The sequence below is a fragment of the Balaenoptera physalus genome (genome assembly GCF_965194825.1).
Source record: "Balaenoptera physalus genome assembly, chromosome: 7".
Classification (NCBI taxonomy): domain Eukaryota; kingdom Metazoa; phylum Chordata; class Mammalia; order Artiodactyla; family Balaenopteridae; genus Balaenoptera; species Balaenoptera physalus.
The window spans coordinates 84,325,257-84,338,611 of NC_138886.1; the positions used below are offsets into that span (position 1 = coordinate 84,325,257).

Here is a 13,355-nt window from a genome sequence, read left to right on the forward strand (position 1 = left end):
ACCAATTCTTCCTCATATATTAAATATCCATCACTGTCTATATTAGGAATAGTAAAAATAAGTGCATGTGATTGATCTAGAAAAGAAAAAGCTAAGAGTTAACATAAAATACGTGTTCTTAACTACTGTCACACAGAAAAAGATTATTTGTTGTGCGTAAGACCAAGAGGGCACAACCAAGATGACTGGTTGGAATTTTCAAGACAGATTTTGTTCTAATAATTATAGCTTTGTAAAAATAAAAGGTTTCTTTGCAATATCCCCACTCTCCATGACTGACAGTCTTCTACAGATGCTAGAATCTTGCTAAAGATATTGTTGAGAAGGTTTATGCGTAAGATGGCTGGCAGAACCAGGATTCCTAACGCCAGGCTTCACTTTTGTACCTGCACTATTTAAAAATACTCTCTCCAGCAGAAAGACACTGAGAACACTCACAAACAGCATATCTGCCTGACCAGCCATAAAGGATTCATGAATACTTATGAGGGGAACTTACAAAACTGAGTACAGCCAACTGCACACCTTAGAAAACGTGCCTATATGGAATCCCTTCCTGCCCAGTGGAGAGATTTATATACATCTTCCTTTTACGTATGGGGGAAAAACCTCATATTGCAGAGATATGCACTGAGCACTTTCTCGAACTCAGTCTGATGTCACATTTCAGAAACAATTGTGCCTTTTGGCTTTCGGATTTTTTTAATATATTTATCATACTTTTTGAGTATTTTTAGAAATACTAAGTATTCTTCAGAACCAAATCCTATCATTAATAGATAATCAGAATAATAGGAAGAAAATTAAAAACTCACTTGCGAAGTGTTATAAAGAATTTTCATCCCATTGGCATCAATAAATGCTTTTCTTCCCAACTTGATGCTTGTAACACTTTTTAAACTCTGTAAAATTCCTTTTCGAATGAGCATGTTTCTATGCCGATTATCATGGCGGTGCCAATCTACATAAATTGTTAAAAGGACTTGGACATATCCTCTGTCTACAGCTCTCCTGGCATTTGTTTCTTTAACAAAAGAAAATTGGGAAAGAATATTTTTTAAATAATAAGAGACACTGGTAGAATAAATCAAATTAAAAACATAACCACAATACTGTAATGAAGTCTTACAATACTTTTTTTCCAAAAAAAAATGGCAACCACATATTTAAATATTTTTTAGCTAACAAAATAAATATGACAAGTTCCAGGTAATTTTCCAGAAACCTGCCCATATATTGTTTTGTGGTTAATAAATATCAAAATATCTTTAACACAATTAAGGTTGTATATTTTTAAATGTTAATACTAACAAAACTTTCATATATTTTAAAACTTAATGAATATACTGACTTTCATTACACCAAAAGGAATATATAAGCCTTTAACTCACTAGCTGTGACTATGATTTTGTTAAAAGCCATTATCATTATTGCAACTTCTATTACAATCTTTGTGTGAAATAAACCCCATTGGATTGTAGCTCCTACTACAAATTTTATGTGTTTCTATTGAAATTATTTTAAATTTTAATTACCCCCACAATTATATAAATATCCATGCTACAACAAAGCTAAGTGAAAAATACTTAAACAACTTTTTAGTAAGTGAAATGTAAGAAGCATTATATGATTAGAAGATAGTGCTTTATTGTCATTAATTTTTTAATATATGAAAAAACTACATCAAAAATTTTTTTTGTAAACAGTCAATTTTATTGGGGTAAAATTAACAGAAATAAATCCATAAATTTGATGTACTTCATTTTTTTAATGTTACTATTTAAGATTTTTAACCAGAAGGGTGCATTTCACTAAGATGAGAGCAAGGGAATCATATCTTAGCAACATCCTGAGCCACCCAGCACCACATGGGTGGGCCAATGATAAGAGTGCAAGATAATGTGGAATACCAACCCATCTGAGGTTGTTTAATTAGAAAGAAATACCAATCTCTTCCTCATCTACGTTTACGTATAAAATGACCACCTGGCTCATGGCATGGACACTAAGATAATGCAACAGTAAGGCTGTGCTGCTTTTAGTTGCCTGAAAGAGTTACTACAGTTTTAAATGTGCTAATACCCACCTAAAACATAAAGACACCGAGATCAACAAACTTATTAATGCCCTCTTAGAAATTATGTTCTGATATTTGAGAGCTGGAAGAAACTCACAGGGGCAGGAGCGGGGCACTTTCTTATGTAAAAGGTTTAATACCTCTGTTGTGTCTGGAAGAGCTACAAATGTAATTTCAGATTCCACTGCTACAAATGTAATTCCAGATTCCACTGGAATTCCCAAAAGCCTAAATGGTACTTATGAGAAATATTTAAATTCTTTATTGAAGATCAAATAAAAAACTTGTGCATAACTCAAACACAGGTGCTGAGTGACTCTTAAGAGAAGTGAACAGAGCTATCTGCAATCCAGGAGCATTTACTTGTCAGTTACTTTTTTACCTGATGGAGCAAACAGATATGTTTGCCCACCATCCTCCTTTGAAGGAGAAGAAGGGAGGGAGTAAAAGGAAGCTTATTATTTAAAACTGAAGATATCAGCATTTCAGTCATTTTAGGTTAACTGATATCTAAAAGTACTTGAAACTTAGAGTTTTAGTTTTTACTGACTTCAAATTAGTGACTTTGTCATCAGTGATTCTGAAAATTAGTAAGCTTTAATAAGAGTTTAGTTTTAATGGCTATTTTAATCTACCTAAATCAAAAAAATATGCCTACATTAATTTAAAAATTAATCTTTAAACAATTTGAACCACAAAGGCAGGGAGGGCACATCAAAGCAAGGCTACAAATATCTTTGAAATTAATCCAAGTATTCTAATCTTGGTCTAAAGTTTATCACATCATATATGAAAACAAAGCTACATAGCTAATCTAATTGAATAACATACATTTCATTTCAAGGATAAAACTGTTAACTGAATTTTATGCACTCTAGTATATAATACTAATACCTAAGGCGATTCTTTAAATTTAATAAATCATTACCAAATATCAGATTCTCAATCGATTAATCATTTGCTACTGTTCTTCTCATCAAACTTAAGGGCAAGTTGGTCTCACCCTCAATAGACAGTTTTGGGGAAAAATAACATTGAAAGCCATCAACATAGATCTTTAGGACTAAATGTTATTGTGGTTAAATAAGATGTTAATTTAATCAACCAATGGAATGGGGGAATGGGAGTGCTAACAAAAATTAATATTTAAAATACAGACACTGAGTATCATGGAGAGAAAAAAAGCATATAATGCAGATGGTTACTCTCCAAAAACACCATATTGTGTTAAGACACATTTCCTCCAAAACTTCAATTTTGAAGATTAAAAAAATTGTGCTTTAGTCTGTAAATGCATTTAGCAAAGTGTAAATTTACATTAAGTCATTTTTAATGTTATAAATTTGAATTTTATCGTAGAAATAAAACTTCTAATAAAGAGGTCCTAACTGAAAATCATATGTTATACAGAGACAGTAGTTGTCAAAGATAATCTTCATGGTAGATGTTCTCAAGGCCATGTTAGCATCACTTTTTCAAAATGATACTATATAATATTTACATATTACTTTCCCCTACTAACAAGGCTTTATGTTTATAAAAGTAACTTAGAAAAAGGAAGTCAATATACTTGAATAAATTATATAAATGTACTGATAAATTAGAGCTCAATAAACATAAATGATCTTAGTTATGATGTATATCAATCAACTGTACTAAAAGATAAAATCAACTTTGACATTATTATGAACAAGCTTTATAAACATAAACTAAATCTACATTTCCAGTTTCTTTAACATAGTAGATAGAATACTCAGAAAATAGTATCTAGTATTTCTAGTATTTAAAAACTTACTTGATTTTAGCAATGCAGCAAGAGTGTCTAAAGCAACCCTGTCAACATGAGAAAACACAAACAACAACAAAACTAGTAAAATTAATCTACAATAGTAAATTCATACAATCTTTTCAGATAAGTTATTAGTATCTACTCCAAATGTCATTCCTGTTATAATCAATTACATATGGCATTTCTCTATATGCCTCACTTCCTTCAGGTTAAAATTGGATATGAGGAAGATTGAAATATCAACAAAAGAGCACCAAAAAAAAATGTTTAAGAAAGAAAAAGAAGAAAATTAACAATGTCTAAAAGTCTTCGCTATCGGAGGTTAGGTGAATGGAATCATTGTACCTGTGTCTGACTGGGACAGAGTTCACAAAGGAATAATACTAAGAATCATAGATTCTGATTCACAAAAAAATTAAAACAAAAACAAGTTTTAACACAAAGTTTGCGACTACAAAATTCTATAGATATTCGTAGCTATCTGACTTCAAAGTATTTTAGCTCTATCAAGCAATAATCCTAACATTTAATGTGATAACAAATGTAAAATATTTTGGAACTAGGAGGTTTGGGGAGAGGAAGTATGAACCCTTAACATTTTTCAGCCATACGGCACCAAAGAGAATAATGACCTAATTAACATCTCAAAATTTCTCACCGCCCATTAGAGGACTTATATATTCTTTGAATATAAATGTGCAGTTACACACAGTGAAATCAGTGGCCATTAATCAGCTTTAAAAATATATATAACATCACTGTGGAAAACCTGTAATTCAAATATTTTTTTAAAAATGAGTTATTGAAGAAATGGAACTTTCAGGAACTTTAAAAATATAAGCCAGTACCTCTTAGTAAGATTTCAACAAGGATAATTAATTTGCATAAAAATCTGTACACTGTCAAATTTAAGCATTTCACTCATCACTAAGCATTTGTTGAATGCCTACTAGATACCCACAGTAGCAGGTTCTTCATGGGTATAAAATTAGAAAACAAAGTTACCTCTTTCACAGATAATTTTACAATCTAGATAATGTAATAAAATGTACACATCTATGGAAAAACTACTCAAGAAATTAAAACTGAAAACAAAGTAATAAAGTTAATAAAGCTGCATACACATTAGTGGTACACATAGCATGACCAGATGATGACTTCTAAGATGACTTAGAAGATTTAAAACGGATACTGATTTAAGATGGATATTGGTTCAAAATAAAACCTGAAACAATAATCCAGGACTAGGTACAGACTAAGTGCTCATTTATAATAAATGCTCATTACTGCTACCCTCTAGAGCAAGTTGTTAACAGTTACATTTTGGTTTATTGACACAAATAAAGCACCCATATAAACATTTATTTATGATAACATTTGTAAAATAAAAACAACAGTATATGCTCTAAAAAATATAAACTCCTGCATGTAACTTTCTCAAAACAATGTGTAGTTTTGGTAATGGCAAGTTAAAAGTAAATGAAAACTATAAAATTATTAACAGAATTTTCACAGCACTGAATCATCAGTAAGAAACTTTTCATAATCTTATAATTATGCAATAAAATGCACTTAAGACTGTAAAACTATCAGAATAAGGATGACTTTTAAATTGGTCAAAATCAGAACTAAATGGATCTTCTAAGTACAATGGCAATTTTGGGGAAAAAAGAAAAGAAGACTTCATTCAGCAAGACCTGATAAATGCCAAAAATTGTTACACATGCCTTGTATATGTGTTTTCTAGTTTAATTCTTTAAAAAAAAAAATTCCTAGTCCATAGAATTGGCACATTTTATGAATAAAGAAACTAAGGATTTCAGAATATAATATGCCTAGGGTCACATAAAAACTAAGTGATATGAAAAATAAATCACACAAGATTCTTGTTGAGAAAGAAAATTATGAAATCAGAAATGTCAGTCTCCTCCAAAAAGATATGTTGAAGTCCAAACCTCTAGCACCTCAGAACTTGGCCTTATCTGGAAACAGGGTCTTTGTAGAGGTAATTAGTTAAAATGAAGTCATGCTGGAGTAGACTGCCCTTAATCCATCAAGACTGATGCTCTTACAAAAAGAGGGAAGACTATTTGAAGACAGACACACAAGGAGAGAACACCATATGATGATAGAGGCAGAGACTGAAATGTTGCACCTACAACCAAGGAACACTAAAGATTGCCAGCAAACCACCAAAAGCTAGGAATAAGCAAGGAAGGATTCTCCCCTGCAGGTTACAAAGGGAACACTGGTCCTGCTGACAAGTTGATTCTGAACTTCCAGCCTCCAGAGACAATAAATTTGTTACTGTAAACTACCAACTTTGTACTAGGTACTTTGTTACAACAGTCCTAGGAAACTAGTACAATCGCTTAGCGGCAATCATTTGCAATGAACTCAGAATTTTCCCATTTACAGCTAAGTCTTAATTCAAAATTTTAAAAATCTTAACAGTACTTTCAGAAACAGTCTTTCTGCCTGCTGGCAGTTGTTTACAACACATTTGAACCAAACAGAAGTGCTCTGACATTTTCTAAGCCTTAAACTACATGTTTTTCTCTTGATGTTTATTCTTCAACACTGCCAAAACTGGATATACACCCAATTCCTTCTGCCCATCATGCTTGTTCCACAGCCCCATTAGATGAAAAGAAATTATGAAGTTTGGTGCAAAGTCGTCTTGACAGTTTTACCAAGATGATTTTTAAAAGGTATTTTCAAAAACTTCAGTACAAAGGAATTTCTGTAATTCTATGTCAGTTATAAGCCAGTATGAATTTATAATATAAAAGTTACCCAACAATTACAGAATAGTGTTTATTGAAAAGTACATTTTTATATGTTGATTAGAATTTCTCAGCACCAATATTTTATACTTCCTCATATATTTTTCAGTCTTCATAAGTCCCACACAGAATAACATAACTAACAATGGCTTTAAAAGCAGCCTGTGGCTTATTCATTTGGGAGCAGCGAGGGAGGAGAAACTGAAGCCCCAGGTACTCATGAAGTCATTTAAGTTGGGGGGGCGTCAATCCTTGCAATAACCTCCAAACCTGTAGTGAAACTCGGAAAGAGTTACAATAACTTTTAGAGTTGCTTCCTTCTAGATTAACAATGTTTAAATCCAAAACCTAAAATGGAAAGGAAAGGAAATTCTAAAGGGAAGTGTCGCTCTTCAAACATAAATAATAACCCTCAATCTTCTTCAACTAACTAAATGCAGGGCATTAAGGGGAGGAAGAACTGGTATACAAATGATCTAGATGTTGAGATTGTTTAATTAAGGGGGAGATCCTACAATTATTCAAAATAAAGGAATCATGATATAGATGTCTGGTCAATGAATGGTTTATCCTTTTTAAAGTAAAAATAAAGTTTAAAGAATTTTTCTTTTTAAAATATAGAAAAAAGAATGAAGGAATAATGTAGATAACTTACATTCCTTTCTCAGAAGTTTAGACCCACTGATTTCTACATGGTTTTGGAAATATTCCATGTTGTATATTATACAGATACTTATGAAATGTTCTTTTCTCCTAGGAACTTTTTATATTAGATTTGGTAACTTGGTTACAATAGAGTAATGTAGATCTTAAGTAGGAGATCATAACCAAGATAAAGATTAATTTTAAAGTACTTTAAAGATCAAGAAGAGAAAAGGCATAAAAATTTTAAAGATAAAGAATATGTTTTTAATATTAACTAGGATTCATTCACATCCACATTACTACATTACTTACCTAAACTAATTACACTGCATTAATATAGGCATTGTGCTAATTACAAGAATCACCTCATTAAATCCTCATAACAACCTTATGATGTATGCACAAATACTACCATTTTACAGACAGGAAACTGGGGCATAAAAAGTTAGGCAACTTACTTCATATCATGAAGCCAGTAAGAGCTAACACACAAATCGAGTTCTGCCTGGCTCCAGAGCCCACTCACTACACTACATCAATTCTGGAAGTTGGTTTTACTAATTGTGAACAATCATTTTCTTTATCTTGTCACATTTCATCAGATGCTCTAAGACTGTGTGTATGATTTTTATATAAGTAAATATGCTGTCATCCCACCAAAAAATATTTAATAAATAATTATATGTGCAAGTAAGCTTCCATTTTCAAGAAGGGTAAAAGCTAAATATCTGACCTTTATTAAGAAAGGGTGAAAAGACTGGGTATGTTCTGGACATTATTCATTTGTAAAATTTAACCAAATAGTTGATGTGGACAAGTTCTTCCTTATAAAAGAATCACAGCTAATAAAAGTAGAAAGAATGAGAAAATTAGAAAAGTCACTATTTTGGAACCTTTTAAGAAATAATGGATCAGGCAATGCTATGAAATATTGCTAAGTTTTTAGATGAAGGGGGATGGAACATTTCAACTCAATGATTTTAAGGGGTGCAAAACAGAGACCCAGCACCAACTATGAAATATTTTGACCATTAAAAAAAAAAAAACAACAAATCTAATCAAGCCTCAAGCTCCATCAGTCTACAGAAAATTTGAGGGATATACCTACAAATTAAGTGACCCCAGTATACAGTCATGTTAATCTATGTTGGGACATTCTATAAGATGCCACCCAGTTCCTTCAACAAATAAACAAAACAGAACGGAAAAGTAGCGGGGGGCTTCCCTGGTGATGCAGTGGTTGAGAATCTGCCTGCCAATGCGGGGGACACGGGTTTCAGCCCTGGTCTGGGAAGATCCCACATGCCGCGGAGCAACTGGGCCCGTGAACCACAATTACTGAGCCTGCGCATCTGGAGCCTGTGCTCCGCAACAAGAGAGGCCGCGATAGTGAGAGGCCCCTGCTTGCCACAACTAGAGAAAGCCCTCGCACAGAAACGAAGACCTAACACGGCCATAAATAAATAAATAAATAAATTTTAAAAAACAGGAAGGATGAAGATTTAAAAAAAAAAAAAAAAGTAGGGGGTCTGTTATTGACTGCAAAAAATTACAAGACTTATCAATCAAATAGAATGTAGAGCCCTTATTTGGATCCTGATTTGAACAAGCCAACTGTAAAAAAAAGACATTCCTTAGACAATCAGAAAATATTAGATGATCTTAAAGAATTATTAATATTGTTGAACAAAGAAATGATACTTTGGTAACACTAAAAGAAAAAAACTATGTCTGATAGTGATCATACTAAAGAATTTACAGTATAAATGTCATGGCTGATATTTGCTTTAAAGGGCATTTGGAGACAACTGGAGAAAACTAAACACACTGGATTTTAGATTGTGTTAGGGAATTAATCATTTTGTTGAGCATGATTATAGTATTATGGTTATTTTTTAGGTCCCTATTTAGCAGAGTTACATAATGAAGTATTTAGGGGAAAAGCGAGAAAATATCTGGTATTTGCTTACAGAAATTCATATATATGTGGATAACATCTGGGATTTGCTTAAAAATACCCCAGGAAAAACAAATAAAAGTCTGGAGGCGGAATAAATGAAACAAACATGGCAGAATGTTGATAACTGTTGAATACAATAAGTAATAATTAATATATTATAAATGCTGTATTTGAAAAATTCCATAATAAAAATTTTTTTTAAAGAATGACCATTAATTTGGCTTAAGAAAGTACTAAATATAATGAAATAACTGGAAACTGCTTTCATTTTCTGAGGTTGAAAGACCTACAAATGAATATGTGTATATGTGTGTGTGTGCGTGTATTTATTTATTATTTATTTATGAATGTGTGTATATATATATATACACACACACACAAATACACACATATATAACACATATTTTGAGATATATATACATATCTCAAAGTAAGAAAAAGAATAACATGATTCTGACAAAAAAGAAATGTATAAATTTAAAATATATCCAGATAATTGTAAGACTGAAGGAAGTAGTCATTAAAAGACTGTAAAATTGGGTAGGGAATATAGTAGGCACTCAATAAATGTTTCTGAATGAATGATATTTATAAGTGGTCTTTTTTCCTATTATAGTATCTAGGAATGTTCAAAGTCTGAATTTCCATAACACTATGTTCAATGAATTTATCTAATTTTGATATATTTTTGAAGATTAAACTTTATACTAAAGAAAATCTTTATCATAATTAAATCACTATATAAGAACTGAGAAAGGACCCTAGATACAATTTAACTCAACCTGCTCATTGTACAGATCAAGATGGTAAGGCCCAAAATAACAAAGGGTATACCTCTATTTACACTTAAAACATTTACTCACTTCATAAGACTGGAATTCTTCTTACTAAATGGTCCGATGATTTTAAACATCAGTTCCACAACTCCATTTTTCCCTAAGGATACAGAATTCACAGCTGGGAAGGTGAAAAAAAAGATGTAAAGTGATTTAAAAACCTCAGTGAGTAGAAATGTGTATACGTGTGCTACATAACCAAAAACATATACATACAAAATTTTCATTTTGTGTTAACTTCACAACACTGAGCTAACTAAAAGCTGCTCTGAAATTGTTTAGTAAATGTGAACTCAAGTCCCTCGTAAAGTCCACCTTAGTCAATACTTCAAAGGAAGGGTTTTTTTTTGCTTTATTTTTTAATGGGAAGTTGCAGGGAAATTGCAGTTACATATTGTTAAAACAAAGTGTTAGACAAAGGCATGCCAATGGGAAGATGAGGTGGGAAAAGAAGTTAGAACAAATTATGAAAGGTCCTAGAAGTTGTTAATTCTTTCAACTGCAGGGAATTACCCAAAAGGAACAACAAATCAGATCTGCATTTTAGATACAGGTCAGATCTAACAGCATTGTAGGAAAGATGGATTTGAGAGACACATTAGGAGACTGTGGTCTAGGTGAGAGGTAATGAGAACCTTAACTAAAGCGACTGCAGTAGGGAAAAACAGGTAACAACTTTAGACAGAACATGCAAATAATTACCTAACCAGAAAATTGTGCCTAACATTTTCAATCCTGAACAAATATTATTTAAAAATTATAGATACACTGTTTACTGGCCTCCTGGTGCTTAAATAAAATGCCACCAAAAATGTAGTTCCTCAAGTTTTGTATGACAATTTTAATTTCCTCTATATCTGTTTATTACTCCATTATCGCTTCTAATTTTAGTCTGTTTTGTCTTCCATTTTCCTTCATTCAGTGGTTTATCTGTTTTATTTTTTAAATCAACTTTTGAAGACTTCATAACGTATTTTTTCTTTACAATTTCATTCCTCTGCTTCCCTTATGTTTATTGCTCTTTTCCTAATTTCTTTGTTTAAACAATTAATTCATTTCCTTATGCACTTCTTAATTATTTAAGTGTTAATTACTTAAGTGTTCAAAACTATTTTCCTGTGAGTACACCTTTAGCTATACTGTCAAAGTATAGATACAGATAAATAAATACACACACACACACACATCTACCACTTTGATTATCATTATTTTGTGATGATGTTCTGCAATAATATATACTGTACAGTCTCAATTCTGGGTGTTTTGTTAATCATTCCAAACCCATAGTCAGGGAATAGAAGAAAATCCATACCTCAGGGGCTTGGGACCTAATACATTAGTGAGAGAGGGAGAGAATGTGTGTATGTGTGTGTGTGCGTGCCCATTGGGAGACACTTCATCTGAGACTCTCTCCCTGTGATTACTGTTTTCTCCAGCTTCCTCAGAGTCTCCTGTGCTATTTATTTTCGGTTCTGCTACTTCCCTATTCATTACTGAAGAGAATTAGCTCCATGTGACTATGCCACCGCATTCCTTCCTTCTCAATTTTCCTCTCATCTGTGAAAATCCAAATAGGCATAGCAGTTTTTCCAGCTGCCAATATCCTCATATTCCTCCAAATCTTTTCCACGGGCCACCTAATCATCCCCCTTACTACATGCCTTTACAAACTGGGGGAATTATGAGAATTCTGAAGATTTTGTCAACTCACCTTCTTACCCTACCTCACTTTTGTGGTGCGGGGTTAGAATTACAAAGAGCCATATTAAATATTCTCTTTCCTTGTCCACAAATTTTAGAGATTTATGGAGTTAAAGTACAAAATTTTCATTTTGTGTTAACTTCACAACACTGAGCTAACTAAAAGCTGCTCTGAAATACTCACAGTTGGCAGAATATACTCGTAAAAGCTGAAGACAAGGCAAAACCAAGCGATGATTCTGCAAATTTTGTTTGACCAAATTCAGGGTTATATTTAGAGCTCCATTAATTCTAGCTTTCACTCCAAATTTTTTGTCTGTTTAAAAAAAAATGAACAAACACAATTTATTCATATGTAACTTCTGAATAAAATGAAATGTCATAAAACGATTAAATTTCTAAAACTAATATTATAAATTCATATTATCAACTAAAAGTTGATCTGAGATAATTAAAGCTGTAATCACTTTCTTATATGATTATGATTAAAAGCTTAACTAGTCTGTAAGCTTTTTAGGCACTGAGACATGACTATAAGATGACTATTAATGAAAAGCAAACACATTCTACCTGCATGCTCCTCAAAGCATTCCCATCCACACTCCCTCCTTCTGGTCTCAACAATATCCATGTTACGTGTATCTTTTATAACATATATATGCCAGGGACACACACACCAAGACACACTTCTGACTTTAACGCATTTTTTCTTCCTTTTTCCACCATATGCAATAGAATTACTCAGAAATTTAGGATCCTAAATTCTTGCAGGTCACTAGTTGACTGTAAAAAGCATTCCATGACTCAGACCAAGAAAAAGCAGTAGCATTTTAGATTGTAAAATTTACCAGTTTCAAGGCACACAGAACTGATGTAACAAAAATAGTTCCACCTGAAAGTCATACAAATGAAACCCTTACCTTTCGGTCCAATTTTTGCAAGAATGGAATGAATCTGCACCATTAACTCTTCATTCAGGGGAGATTCTTTGCTGGCATTCATAAGTAACTGTAATAATATTTGTGAACCGCCTTTGGAGACTAAGAAACTCGCTCTTCGACCTCCACCTAAGAAGTTTTTTGAAAGAAATACGTTGAAATCGCAAATTCTTCTGTAACATATTAGATATCACAACTTGTTAGCTTTAAAGAAGTATTAAAAGTGATGACTTCAGAGAGCAAACAAATAGTATCAAAATAAAATTTTATTTTATTTATGTTAGTTTAAAAAATAGCGCAGACAGTAAATAAAAGTGATGCAAAACTCTACATTCAAGGCTCTAAAACACATGGGTTTGAGGGACACCAGAAGATACCAAAAACAAAGCAACAACAAGAGTATGACATTTTCGCTTCCAAATTCCAATACTCAGAATAGCCTCTGTATGAGTATCAGAAAATTCCAAAAAAAGTACACACGATGCATTTCTGATCATTGTTTACAAACAGAAATTACACCAAAGGAAACAAAAACTTACCAGCTGACACCAGCTCAACAAGAATGCTTAAGATATTAAGAGTAGTTTGAAGATCTTTCGTGTTCTGAAATAAATAGTTTATTT

At 32.3% G+C, this 13,355-nt stretch overlaps 1 protein-coding gene across 1 annotated transcript in view; it reads right to left on the reverse strand.

Annotated features, from left to right (window-relative positions):
• AGTPBP1 (ATP/GTP binding carboxypeptidase 1) overlaps positions 1-13,355 on the reverse strand; it is a 176,312-nt gene that overhangs the window by 109,012 nt on the left and 53,945 nt on the right. The window contains 6 exon segments of the mRNA XM_082469598.1: positions 816-1,024; positions 3,873-3,910; positions 10,121-10,214; positions 11,979-12,110; positions 12,715-12,861; positions 13,272-13,335. Coding sequence (XP_082325724.1) covers positions 816-1,024; positions 3,873-3,910; positions 10,121-10,214; positions 11,979-12,110; positions 12,715-12,861; positions 13,272-13,335 — 684 coding nt within the window.